At 45.5% G+C, this 14,533-nt stretch overlaps 1 protein-coding gene across 3 annotated transcripts in view; it reads right to left on the reverse strand.

Annotated features, from left to right (window-relative positions):
* The window catches only part of DAGLA (diacylglycerol lipase alpha), a 642,479-nt gene that overhangs the window by 18,462 nt on the left and 609,484 nt on the right, over positions 1 to 14,533 (reverse strand). For all 3 annotated transcript variants that reach the window (XM_086955592.1, XM_086955591.1, XM_086955593.1), the window contains 4 exons: positions 13,498 to 13,640; positions 12,550 to 12,618; positions 11,261 to 11,333; positions 898 to 1,094 (listed from right to left, as the gene is read on the reverse strand). In XM_086955592.1, coding sequence (XP_086811718.1) covers positions 898 to 1,094; positions 11,261 to 11,333; positions 12,550 to 12,618; positions 13,498 to 13,640 — 482 coding nt within the window. The remainder of the gene's footprint in view (positions 1 to 897; positions 1,095 to 11,260; positions 11,334 to 12,549; positions 12,619 to 13,497; positions 13,641 to 14,533) is intronic.

Genomic DNA, 14,533 nt, shown 5'->3' on the forward strand with positions numbered 1-14,533 from the left:
AGGTTTACCAAGGGAAAGGCAAGAGGTTCATGCAAGGGTTGAGAAAAGGGTAAGAGAGAATGTGGAACAGGGATAGAGTGACAAGGAGAGTAGAGTCCATAGATGGGTTGGTAATAGAAGGTAGATAAAATGGGGAATGGATGAGACAGACAAGGGGTAGATGGAGGTCCATGAAAGGAATACGACGAGGGTGAAGGGAAAATAAGGCATAGAACCGACAAACACGTGGAGAGTGAAGTTCATATGAAAAGAACAAGGGGAAGATTGAATGACGAACAAAGAAATAGAAATGAAGAAAGAAAAGAGACAACAAGGTACAGTGTGATGAGTCATGGAAGTAAAGAAACGTGGGAAGACCAAACAAAGAAGAATCAAGACAGAGAAATGGGAAGGAAAATCAGAGGAAGAGTCCAGGGCCATGGATGATGAGGAAACAGAAGAAGGGAAGTCCATGGCCGGAATTAGAAGATAAGGAGAAAAGCAACACATATGGGAAGAAAAGACAAAAAGTGAACGGTCACATGTTCAGCCTTTTATATTTCGGTTCTGTCAGAGCCTCCTGTTGTTATACGAGAGAGAATTCTCTGGTGCCTATATTCAAGCTACTTGTTATGGGCACCCTAATGCCCCTTTAAACTTTTATCTACTCTCTAAGGAGTACATTACATCATGCCATAGACCAAAAAGACACCAGAGGCACCTCTATAGCTCTCAAAATAAAGTGTCACAATTTCAACTAGTAGAAGAGTATGCTGCACACAAGAACTCTGCCTCAAATGTGCACGCAATACCAAGGGTTTGTCCGTCCACAATCCAGTCAACTTCTCAGTATCGGATTGGGGTATAACCAGGGGCCGCTTCACTCGAAGATGCTCTTGCTTCTTTATCACAACTTACCAGCACTGCTCCTCCGGATGATTGTGCACCACATGTATGATACGTCCAGGGGGATAAAGTGGGGTACTGGCAGAAAGGGCAATGGTAAGGTCACTCGGGTGAGCCCACAGTCTGTTGCTGGGTACAGTGATCCCCTCACACTCATCTGGAAGCTCCGACTTGGGAATACATTTGGTCCCACCCAGAATAATTCTCCACTGTGGAAACAAACAGCAATAAATATTGAGTGAGGATCAAACAGTCGGAAGAGGAAAGACGACTTTAGGGCAGCAAATGGTAAAGGTGTGCACTGCAGGCAAGAGTGATCCCACATCACACTACCACTGAACACTTTCAAGGTGTACTGCATGCCACCGCTACCCACATCCACCCAGAAAGCTGCTGTCTGTGTCCCCATGATATATACCTGCAGAGGAACTGCAGTAATTGCCACCTTTCTGAAGTGAGACCCTGATGTTTTCTGAACAGATACTAAGGAAGACGAAAGATGCTGCAGAAGAGGTGGTCATCACAGTGATGTACAGGAGCTGCAGTAGATCTAACCCCTAAACAGACACCACCACTTCTGAAGGTCTAACCCCTCTACAGACACCACCACAGACGGTGATACTAGAAGCCTTAAGGATAATGTTACATACCCTGTAAGCATCTGTGCTTGGCATTTAGAGCTGTAGATTCACATGCTTTGTATACTCCTGCCATCTAGTGTTGGGTCCGGATGTTTGCAAGTTGTTTTTCTTCAAGGAAGTCTTCCCTGGACACAAGGTAAGGCAGCAACTCCTTTCGGTGATAGTGCGCATGGGCATCGACTCCATGGTTAGATTGTTTTCCCGCAAGAGGGTGAGAATTGAGTAAGTAAGTGTAGTATAGAGATATCCATGTTTATAAGTATATAATGAAGAACTGCAACAACTACCGTTACCCGGGAGGCAGGTGGGCACATGTGAATCTACAGCTCTACATGCCAAGAACAGATGCTTACTGGGTAAGTAACATCAGTTTGAGGCATGTGTGCTATAGATACACATGCTTTGCATAGACTAGAAAGCAGTATACTCCTAAAGCGTTGGCTAACCTGTAGATGTTGCAGATGTTTGGAACAATGTTTTAAATACTGCTTGGGCTACATTAGCCTGTTGATGTGCTAATACATCCACACAATAGTGTTTGGTAAATGTGTGTGGTGTAGATCACGCAGCTGCTTTACATACGCCAGCTAAACAAACGTTACCTAAAAAGAAAACAGAAGACACTATTTTGCCAGTGGAGTATGGGTATGGTTAGCTTTAGCATAACATGTTTTAATTCATTTAACAATCCATCTGGCAATACCATATTTAGATATAGGATTGCCCTTGTGAGGTGGAGCAAATGCAACAAACAGTTTTGTTTTGAGAAAGACCTGTGTCCTATCTATGTAACACAGTACAGCTCTTTTAACATCAAGCGTGTGAAGAGCACATTCTGCTACAGAATCAGGTTGAGGAAAGAAAACTGGTAACTCAACCGATTGGTTTATATGAAAAGCAGAAACTACGTTGGGATAGAATTTATGGTTGGTGCAGAGAACTATCTTATCTTTGTGTAGCTAAAAGAAAGGTTCTTCTAAAGTCAATGCCTGTGGCTCACCAACTCTCCTCAGTTATGTGATCGCAATGAGGAAAGCAACTTTCCATGAGATGAATTGTAAAGGGCACTTGTGTAATGGTTCAAAAGATAGACCCATGAGCCTTGTGAGAACAATGTTGAGATTCCATACTGGGGCAGGAGGAATACTCTGTGGTAGTACCCTTTGTAAGCCTTCCATGTAGGCCTTGATTACTGGAACTCTGAATAGTGACAGATGTTGCCTATTCTGGAAGTACGCAGCTACTGCTGCAAGGTGCAAACGAATAGACGTGTAAGCCAGTCCTGTTTGTTGTAAATGTAACAAGTAACAAATAATATTTTGTATAGAAGCATCTAAAGGATTGATTTTGTTGTTATTGTAAAATACATCAAATCTTTTCCATTTTGCTGCATAGCAAGCACTAGTGTTGGCCTTCTTGCTTTTTTTTTTTAGAATATTCATACAGTCTGGTGGTTAATTTAAATAGCCAAACTGTATGACTTCAGGAGCCAGATCACTAAATTCAGTTCTTTGGGATTTAGATGTCTGACTTCACCATGGTTCTGTGTGAGGAGACTGGAGGTAAGGTGCAGTTTTTGATGTGGAACTAGCGACAGCTCCAACAGGGTGGTGTACCATGGTTGATGAGCCCAAGTGGGAGCTATGAGAATTAGTGTGAGGGATGTTTGCCTGAGTTTCCGTACCACCCACGGAATGAGAGGGAGAGGCGGAAAAGCATAAGCATAAGCAAAAGCAAATATCCCAGACCAGTTCATCCATAGGGAATTGCCCTTTGAAAGCAGGTGTGGGAACCTGGAGCTGAAATGTAGGCATTTCGCGTTTTTGGCAGTGGCGAATAAGTCGATTTGAGGAAATCCCCAATGCTGAAAGTACGGAAGGAGAACTAGGGGGTAAAGTTACCACACTTGAATTTGCTGCCTTCTTCTTTTGAGGAGATCGGCAATTTGATTGTTTACTCCTATGTGTCTTTTAAATCTAGAGTAGAGATCAAGTCTGCTCTTTGTAAAAGTGGGAGTACCTGTTGAATTATCACCATGTGAAAGTGCTATGACAGTATATCACGGTTTAACTCTCTGAGATCCAGAATAGGTCTAAGTGAACCGTACATTTTGGGGATGAGAAACTGCAGAGAGTAAACCCCTGAGACTTGGTACTGTATTGGAACTGGCTCTATTACCCTTTTTAGTAAGAGGGACTGGACCTCTTGTTTTAGCAAGTGTATATGTTCTGGAGATAACTTGTGAGATCCCGGTGGAATGTTTGGGGGATTGCTGGTAAGCTCCAGGCAATAACCATGTTGGATAATTCCAAGAACCCATGTTCCTGATGTTATAGACTGCCAAATGGGGAGAAATTGTTGAAGTCTTCTCCCGACAGGTGTGGTGTAATCAGGGGGAAGCGTTGTCAGGTCACTGTTTGCTGGGGAAAGGGGAGTTACAGAGTGTGATGCCCATACCCCTACCCTTGAAGTTGTTGCCTGTATAACCTCCTCGAAAAAAATCATCTGGAGGGAGAAGACTGGTTGTTACCTTTGTAAGTTGAGGTATTTTGATCAGGGGATGGTGTTTTTGGCACTCCTCTGTAAAAGGGGCGATGAAAGGAACCTCTGTTGGACATAGTCTGGAGTGCTCCCATAGATTTAGCTACTTCAGTGTCCTTATTAATTTTTTCTAACGCCTGGTCTACGCTAGGACCAAATGGGTGTTCCAAATCACAGATTGTGTTAAGGATTGATTGTTGGACCTCAGGTTTAAACCCTGAAATCCTTAACAGGATGCTAGTGTTAAACTCTCTAGCTGCGGTGTCTGCAGCATCTAGAGCACATTGTAAAGAGGGATTTGAAATGAGCTTACCGTCATTTACTAAGTCCTGTGCCTTAGCCTTATGCTCATCAGGGAGATATTGGAGCAATTGCTCCATTTCGTCCCAGTACGCCTGACATACCTGATAAAAAGGCCTTGAGTATCTGCAATGTGCCATTGATTTGCATCCCGAGCAGCTATGCATTTGCCAGAAGCGTGAATTAATTTGCACTCTTTATCTGGCGGAGGAGCATCTCCTGATGTCTGAGAATTTGCCAGCTTACGAGCATTAGATACTACAAGGGAATCTAATGGCAATAGTCCCTTGATACATATAAGGTCTGTAGGAGAGGCCTTATAATTTTTGTCGACTCTAGGAGTCAAGATGTGTGCTCTGAATGGGTCTTTAAAAATCTCATCAGCATGTTGCATCAGGCTTTTCAGCATCGGAAGTGTCTGTGATGACATGTGTGTGCAAGCCTAAGTCTCAAAAAAATCTTTTCCTAGTGATTCTTTGTGCAGTTCTACCCCATGGTAATTGTGAAGCCCTGGCAAAGAGTTCTTGGTGCGATGCATTGTCGTCTGAAGAAGATAGATTGGCTGAGTAAAGGTCTGGAACAGTATCACTTGGGGGATCAATTGTGTAATCTGTCCATAGATCTATTGATAGATTCATCTCCCCATCATCTTCGTCATGGTGAGATTATCTGGTGAAGACGGCGGTGCTGGAGGTGGAGGTAGATGGAAAGGACTTGTAGCTACAGATTTTTTCTTCAAGGGGATCTTGTAATAAGCGTCCTCATCCTGATGCTTCCGTTTTTGAGGTGGGTTTGTGTGAATATGGCCAGTCTCTGGGTTAATATGTAGCCTCTTTTGCTTCGAATCTGGTGATAATGGAATAGTGTTCACTTTCGCGTCTGAAGGGGTCTCTTTGTGTTTCGGCGCCAACGTTTTCGGTGCTGGTGTCTTCAGTGCCGGCGGAGGCTGGCATTTTGGCACGGAAGGTTTTGGCTCTGAAGGTTGCTTGGGTTACAGGATTGGAGGATTTCAGCTCTGAGCCAGACTTGTGCTTGGAACTGGAGGGTTTGGGCTCCGAGGAGGACTTTTGGCGACTCAGTACTGAGCCGGAAGGCTTGACTGGTTGTTTCTGAACCGTGCCCAGGGGAGGGGTGTCGGAAACATAGTCTCAGTGCCGACCTTGGACAGGAGGCAAGGGTGGTGCCTCAGCCTTTTCTCTTTTCGTAAAAGTTTGTAGGGCAAGACGTTTTCAGTACTAGCATCACCTTGTCCCTGCAGCAGTTCTTCGGCGTCAAAGTTTATCTCAAGCTCCAGTCTGAGACTTGTTTAGAGAAGGCTTCCTCCTCCTCAGCCGCTGATGCCTCGATATCTTCTTGGCCAGAGTCTTCACCGAAGATGTCCGGTGTGTCTTCAATGCTTTGACGCTGCATCTCTCGACGTCGAGCCCGACGATCGCGAAGAGTCTTCTTTGATCGGAATGAACGGCAAGCATCACAATCTTCTTCATTGTGCTTGTGAGACAAGAACAAATTGCACACTTCATGTGAGTCGGTGCACGGACACTTTGCGTGGCACTGAGGACCGAAATTAAACGGAGGCTGATCCATTGATAGAGAGCTGGCGGGGTGCGGTTAGGCCTCAAAGGTCGTCTACGAAGCTTTCCGATGGAAGGTTGATTCCAATGCCAAAACGATACACTGAGAAGTGGGAACGTGTATGGAAACAATACAGTCGAGGGTAGAGAGGATTGCCTGTCGAGGGGGACCCGAAGTACAGTTTCGAACTGGAGCGCAGCAATACAAGTCCGAACCCGATGGCGGAAAAAATAATCTAACAATGGAGTTGATGCCCATGCGCACTATCACCAAAAGGAGGAGTCACCATACTTTGTGACTAGGAAAGACTTATTCGAAGAAAAACAACTTGCAAATATCCGAACCCAACACTATATGGCAGGAGTATGCAAAGCATATGTATCTGTAGCACACATGTCTTGAACAGAACAAGTTACTAACCTTCCGTAATGCTCTTTCTGATGTATACTCAATCCAACTGAAGATTCCTCACATTAGAATATTTAGCAGGCACCATATTGAATCCGGAAACCTTTCTTCAGCAATGCTCCCACATGCCGCTTAATGGTGCTGTGTGACTTCCCGCTGCCCCCGAAGTGATGGAGTGGAGAGGCAAATAAACGCCACCCTTGAGCACCGATGTCAGTTTCTTATTTTCCTTTTGCGTCGCAATTGTTGGTACAAGTGTGCTGGTATCTAAAGTGTGCCTTTTTAAAATGGCAAAAAGTGGCCACTCCACAAAACAGGGAAGAGTGGAATCTGCGGATAGATTGCATATCCACCAGAAATGTTATCGAAAATAAGTAACTGGTTCTTCTGATGGATAATTCTAACCGTAGATTACTCACCTTAGAATAGATAGCAAAGCAGTACCTCCCCAGGTGGAGGATCTGTGGAATGAGCACAAAGCACTGCATGACCGAGCGGGCAAAGTAACCCTAATGTCCGACTTGGCCATCAAAGCAGTAGTGCTTCATGAGCGCAACCACCGATGCCCACATCACAGCCTGACAGTTATCAAGAACGGGTATCCCTGGAGCCAAAGCAGAGGACTTTCAAAGGCTGCATCTTGGCAGCTGCTTAAGTGTTCTTGATGCAAAGAACTATACATCTCAACAGGGATCTATTCTGCACAGCCTGCCCTTTCTTCGCCCTGGAGAACCCCACTAAAAAGCTGATCATCCACACGGTTTTCCTTGGTACAATCAAATGTAAAAGATTAGGGAAATTCCCTGGTGCACATATTCCTGGCTCAGGAACCCAGACTTCACTCCACTCTGTTTGGTTCAATCCCACATGACAGCCGTGTTAACCATGAGACCCTGTACAAACTTCACCTTGATAGACAGCAGGAATGCCCTCAGAGCCAGACAAATAGTCAGCTTTCAAAGAGATTGATGGGCAGCCAAGCTTCTGTTGGAGATCAAAGTCCTCTAATCATCACCTCCCGCAGATGGCCTCCTCAGCTCAGCCAGTACGCATCTGTCACCACCGTTTGCTTTGTGTGAGTAAAGGGCAGGAGTCTACCACAGGACCAATTTAATTGACCAGCCACTATTGCAGATCTTTTCTCCAAAATCTGGATGACATCCATTAGATTTCGTTAATGGTGGGCCCACTAGAACATCAGATTCCATTACAGAACCTGCATATGCCACCTAGCATAGCTGACAAAGAGGATGCAGTCGGCTAAGAGGCCAAGAAATCTCAGAGCTGTCAAAGGGATCCAGGCCTGAGGCTAAAACATTGCAATCATTGCCCGAATGTTCTGAACTCGTTGGGATGGAGGGAAGGCCCGGATCTGCACTGAGTCCACAACACCTCCAATGGATGGAGGCTTCTGCGATCGAGTCAACTTTGACTTGTTGACAGTGGACCACAACAATGTCAGGAGGGCAGCAATTGTCAGGTGGTGGTCTACGACTGACTGTGGCAAGCCTGCCTTCAATAACCAGTGGCCAGGGTTGAGCGTTATGCCGGACCTTCGAAAAAGGGCAGCGATCACTGGCATCACTTTTGTGAACACCTCATGGGCGGTGGTTAGGCAGAAAGACAGCAGAGCAAGCTGAAAATGCTACTGAGCTACCCTATATTCGAGGGAACGTTTGTGGGCTGGATCTGTGGGGTGGGAAGAGTATATGAAAATACGCATTCTGCAGGACTTAGGAAACCATCCAGTTGCTGGGGGTCCAGGGCAGACAGGATCTGGGCCTGCATGAGCATTTTGAATGAATCCTTACACACAACGGAATTCAGAGATCAAATGTCCAAAATACATCAGAGAACCCGGTCCTTTTTTGGCACAATGAAATACAAAGAATAACAAGCCTCTGCTCTTTCAGACTCTGGTTCCATTTTGATAGCACACTTGGAGTATAACACCTGCACCTCCTGAAGAAAAATGGAGAGGTGTTCTTTTGAAATTCTCTCTGATATGGGAGTAATGTCTGCTGGGGAAAAACACAGAGGCAGAACATAGCCATGCTGAACTATTTTGAACACCCATCTATCATATGTGAAGTATAGCCACCCTGGGAAAAAAGTGCTGGATCCTGCACCCACGGAATGTAAATGTGGCACTAAAATCTATGGAGGCATTTGCAGAGGGGAAGGGGAATGAGAGGATCAATGCTAGACCCTCATCAATGGCTTCAAAAGGACTGGGGTGACTGCTGTACTGGCAGGGAAGACTGTCCCTGCCTACACGCGAACTTTGAACTTTTTGAATTGGTGTGGAAACTACTTGGCAGATGTCAACAACCCCTTTGATTAAAGCACTCCAATGCAGAATCTGCTGTTTCACCAAAAAGACATGAGCCATGAAAAGTCAAATACGAGAGCCGCCTGAACTTCAACAACTGAACAATCCTGTGGAGTACATCCATGCATGTTGATGTAGTAAAATACTGGTGCCCAACTGAACCCAAAAGGCAATTCAGCAGTATCAAGGCTACCAGGGATAACATATTTGGCCACGTCTTGTCCATCATGAATTGTCTAAGTGCTGAAGACACTAAGGTTGTCCAGAACCACAGATGGCCATGTCCAACATGGCATACATGTAGTGATCCAACAGCCAGACAGCTTTGACCACCCGCTATATTAAACTGGGGGAGGAAAACACATGTTTACCAAAAATCTCAATCCTCTTGGACTCCATATCCAGAGGAGTCGAGGCTAATGAACTGAGATTCACTTTACTGGTTGAAGTCTAAAGAACAACACGCTCTGGAGTAGGATGTTTAGTCAGAAAATTAAGAACGCCAGGTGATGCTCTGTGATGCCTGCACTGGTGGGCAGGAATAGAGCTTCAACCAAGTGGCCATCAATGAGACTGTGAGTGCCTTGTTAAAAGTGAGCAAAGGCTCAGACTTGTTTGACCCAGGGTGCAAAATGTCATTAATAAAATGTGTTTTAGTCTCATCTGACGGCAGCCGTAAATCTACGACCTGAGCTGCTTGTCAGATTACCACAGCAAAGGAGGCCCTTTCTTCTATTGGTGGACCAACTGGCAAGTCAAACTCTGCCTCAGGGAAGGTACCCCTTATAAGTCAGTGTAAAAGTTGTCATCTATGTATTGAGCAGGATGAATATCATATCCATCCCCACATCATCATCCCTATCCTGGGGTATTCCTTGTTCAGAGTTAAACGAACCCAAAAAGATATTCTAGGCTCTGGTGGCATGCCTGCCCTAGTTGAGGGACTGGGTCAGAGTTAGGATGTATGACGACTGGTAATCTGATATTACAATATTGGTTGATATCGAGTCGAAGTCTGTTTGGTGTCAGACATTTGAATCTGCTCTCCTGATGCCGGGCCCACCACAGAACTTGGAGACAAAGTGGAAGTTTGTACCCGAGTCCGTATGGGGCCCAAAGAAGGTCCCAAGGGGTAAGACGCCTCAAAGGAAGGATCTGGCGGTGGTAACCTGACAGAGCCCTTCTGGTTCCTTCGGGCCTGAAGGTGCACACAAAAGGAGATGTAAGCACACCAAGTCTGCAGCAAGACGTCCTTAAAAGGCTTCAATCTGGCGCGTCCTCGTCAATGACTTGGGTTCAGCTGAGGAATCAGCTCCATTACCAGAGACTCAGAGGTTTAATGACTCACATCATGACGCCCACCCCACCAACCCCCCCCCCCCACTCCCAAAGCCCTCTATTTTAGATCAGAGAAGGTAAACAGGAGATGGGTAGAGTCCCATTTCACTTGGACATACCAGACGATTGCCAGCGGGAACGACCTTGGAAGCGGACCATAGCCGCGTCTGGAATCTGAAGCAAGAGTTGGACTTGCAAGTAGGCTTTAACTTCTTTGTGTGTTCGGTGACATAGTGCTTCTGGATCGTCTTCGGGTGCATGAGAGCACATTTATTGCACGACTTTAAATCATGGTCCGAGCCCAGAAAACAGAGACTCTCCTCATGTGGGTCCTTTACCAACAGTTGTTTCCTGCAGTAGCAGCTTGGGTTGAAACCAGTTGCATTAGTGGCGACATTGGTCCCTAGCACAGTGGAATTCGATTTAGAAATCGTCTGAAGACCCGCAAAATTGGAAGAGGAGCTCCAAATGTGCAGCAGAAGTTCTGGAAATAAAGGAACTGATCTCAGCGCGCAGGGGTGGAGCTACAATGCTCCTTCGCTCTGTCACTTCCAGGTTTGGATGTGGAAAAAGTGGAGCCATACGGTGCCAACTAGCGGCCCGCAGGAGCACTCCTGAAGAACCGTTTCTGGAAACAGTCTGGTGTCTAGGCAGAGTTCAAGTTGAGGAATCTGCAGTAATAAGTATCTATCACAATTTACAGACAATGCAGCAGTTGTAATTCACTATATGAAAGCTACCACAGTCGTTGTGACCCCAGTGCCTCAGCATCAGTGATCGTTTGTGCTTGTCGGAACAAATCTTCTGCATTGTCTTTCCATTCACTACAGACACTGGCAGGCCTAGGTATGACCTGGTCTTGGATAGAGACACTGCAGTAGGCATGACCCTGCTACAGATTAACAGTACATACTATTCAGGAGGCTGGGCCCGTGGCGGGGGATTTTCAAGATAACCACTGACTAAATACATTAGGCTAATTTTGATTCATGTAGATATCCTGAACTCATGACAGTTATCAGGCCTTTCTGAACCCAAGCTGGACACCCGAGCTATATTTAGCAGGTGTTGCCCTCCAATGGACAAACAGACACTACAAGTATGCCTGACTCTGCCAGGTAAAGAGACACTGCAATATGCGTCACCAGGCCATGGACAGACACAAAAGTAGGGGTGACCCTCACATAGACAAATAAGAGACTAAAGTATATGTGACCCCGGAGAGACAGACACTACCTACCTTAGGTTTGTTACTTCGTTGTAAGACATCAAGAAGGTGCCGGCGAAACCCCTCGAGCTGAGACAGGCCAATCCTGGAATGGAAGGTGACAGGTGTCAGCTCAGATGAAGCAGGCATGAGTAGATAGAGTCACAAGAGAACCCCCAGAGACATGAAATGAAAGAGTGAAGGTGCTGACCTGGGATGAGGAGAAAAAAGGGGTCAGAAACCCTGAATCAAAGATAGAATGTAGGGGCCGACTTGAGTTAACAGCTGTCCCTTGAAAATGGAAACAGATGTACACATGCAGATAAACTCAGCAGAAGTGTATTTCAAGTACCGGTTACCAAAAGAACAGTATAGGTGACAGGTGTGTGCAGTTAACATAGGGACAGTAAAAGTGTACAATATGTAACTGGCTGTGAAAGCGCTAGGACAACTAAGATGACGTAAGCCACAATAATGACAGTAGAGCTACAAAATGTGGTACCGCTCACCAAGGAAAGAGCAGTGCAGAAAGGTATGTTAAAAATCACTACAAAAGCTTCACAGGTGTGAAATGTGAAGCATGGTCCCATAGAGTCAGCAAAGGTGCGAGATACGGAACAGATTACCAAAGAGGCAGCTCAGCTGTGACTTAGGTTACCACGGGGACAGCCACATGTGTGAGATGGGCCATGCTACCACGAAAACAGCACATGTGAAATGGGCTACAGGTCACCATGGGGACAGCATAGTTGCAAGAAGCAGTCAAGATTACCATGGTGATGCATACTACAATAAGGATCACAATGGAGACAGACAAGGAGCAGTAAAGGATACCATGGAGTCAGTCAAAGTGTGTGACTATTACTATAGAGATGGCATAAGTGACAGATGTGGTATAGATTACTAAAGAGATAGCACAGGTGGGGGATGCAATAAGGGTTAAAATATACAGAACAGAGGTTGGCAGAGGATGAGGACGTGGCAGCGGTTACCATGGAGACAGCACATGTGAGCGATGTGGGACATGCTACTACTGTGGAGACAGCACAGGTGTGATAGAGGTTACCATGGAGACAGGACGAATGTCAGATGTCGAAGATGATAACGGAGTATGTTGAAAGCCACATGGAATGATTCAGATCCGGCTGCAAATGGTTACTGGACATAAAGCTGTGAGATAGACCCCAGCGCCTGACAATTACATGACCAGCAGGCAGCGCCGCATGAACAGGAAGTGAAAAGCAGGCAGGAGGTAGATGGCGAAGAGGGTTGTTCTGTGGGGCTGGAGAAATGCCCCACGATGTTTCTGGACCGAGACTTGCCTGGGGACGAGATCTTTCCCAAGAACAACTGAAGTGACAAACTCCTTAGAATATTCCATGGCGTCCTCACTGCAAGAGAAACAGGTTAAAAGCAGCAGCAGCATAAGGGCTGTTAGGGGCCTCCTATCTCTAACCTTCCCAGATAAACATCTACACTCCCCTTCATTAAGGAGAATTCTAACATTTAAATCAGGGCTCTCCTCCAAAATCCAGCCATTTCATTATCCCATTACACGATTACTTTGAAGGCAGATACATGCATGCATAAAAAGCGCTGGCAGGAAAAGCACCAATGGGCATCAAGTAGATTTGTTTCCCTGGCTACTGCAACAACTGTAGAACCTACTTCTTATGCTATTTTGCATTCCAATTACTTCTACTAAAAGCGGAATCCTCCTACAAGCACCAGGAAAATCAAACCTGCATTTCTCTCATGAATGGTCATGTGTAACACTGGGAAGCAGGGACGAACAATACGTTGCCCCATTTCCCCAAAGTCCCTCAAGCTCCAGTACCAGCTATCACAGGACAGCTCACGAAAACACCAGCCAGGGAGAGGGAATATTGAAAATGTTAGGGGCCAAGTGTGGTACTAGGAGGTAAACCTGCTTCACCCTGGTAGTCAGGGCCAGGGAACAGACGTCTGGAGCTCCAGGAGAAGTGATATTTTTGACATCCCCCAATGACATTTATGCTAACGTTGGGGTTCCAAGGGCCAGGAGCCCCCTTGCTAGTGGTGACCTAAGAAACTGCCTCTAAGTAAAGCCCTTCCCTAAGTCCAGACCAGCCGATGACTACACTCATCTCCTGAAGTCATGCCCCAAGTTCTACCCCCTCTCAGTAGTTCTCTCAAGTCCCAGAACACAAGGAATGCATAATACTGTGCAGTCAAACATCTCTTAACTTGCACAATGCGCATGACGGGAGGACCCTGAAGCAGACACTTACCTAAGCAGACCGCCAGGGGGCGAATAGGCAAAGCACTTCAGGGAGGGGTACTGCGGACGGAGAAGGAAGGAGAGAATGGCGGCGGTACCAGCCCCTAGCGAATGCCCAACCACAATTAGACCATAGTGCTTCGTTCCACGTGCCTGAAAGAAAAGAGAAATTCAGCGACAGTCTGATAGGTGGAGGGAATTACTTCGAAAATTAAAATTCGTCTTAGAAACCATGTTAGATTGCACCTTAGAATACATTTAAACTGCTGCAGAAATGTTCTCACATAGAAAATGACATAGGCAAAATTGTGCCTGCTATATAACATGATAGAATCCTTCTTAATGCTGCAAATAATATTATCTATATATATGTATGTGTATATAACGAACCACCATTCCCGGCTGTTCCTGGTTTCTGAGTTGCGGCGAGCCTGCGTGGGTGCCGGACGCCCTTTAAAATCTCAATCCAAGTCTCTCCCTTTACGAAGAAAACACACAGGCTGCCTCTGGATGCTTAAGTGTTTTTTATTTAAGGCACAGAATCTGGTAGCTGCCTACCGAGGCGTTTCGCCACTAAGGCTTGGTCACGGTAAAATTTGTTTGTGCTAGGTGCTATTTACATACCAAATAGTTTGCACAGAAAGAGGACTAGTACTGGTCACTCTGCTTAGAGATTTTGGCAGACATCTTTGAATGGTGAAAGTTAGTATATAACATATGTTGTCAAGATGTGACGCCATACAGTACATTTTAACAATTTTAAATAGTACATCTTGCCCCAGTGGGCTGGTATTAATTGTTCGATGTCACAAAATATACATTTTAAGTGCTCGACCCAGACCGTATCGCCCAAGTGGGCATGAGTGTATTAAACAGTGTCCGCCCAAGAATGGGCATTCATATCAAAGACAACATTCGATCATTGTGCTATTGCTCAGTTCCATAGTGTCCCAGGATGTTTCACTCAATCCTAAATTCCTGTACAAACAAAAGAGAAAATAGCAAAAATGTGCATAAAAGTTTAAAAAGTCAGTTCTCATTTGTAT

The sequence above is a fragment of the Lissotriton vulgaris genome, chromosome 2_1 (genome assembly GCF_964263255.1).
Source record: "Lissotriton vulgaris chromosome 2_1, aLisVul1.2, whole genome shotgun sequence".
NCBI lineage: Eukaryota > Metazoa > Chordata > Amphibia > Caudata > Salamandridae > Lissotriton > Lissotriton vulgaris.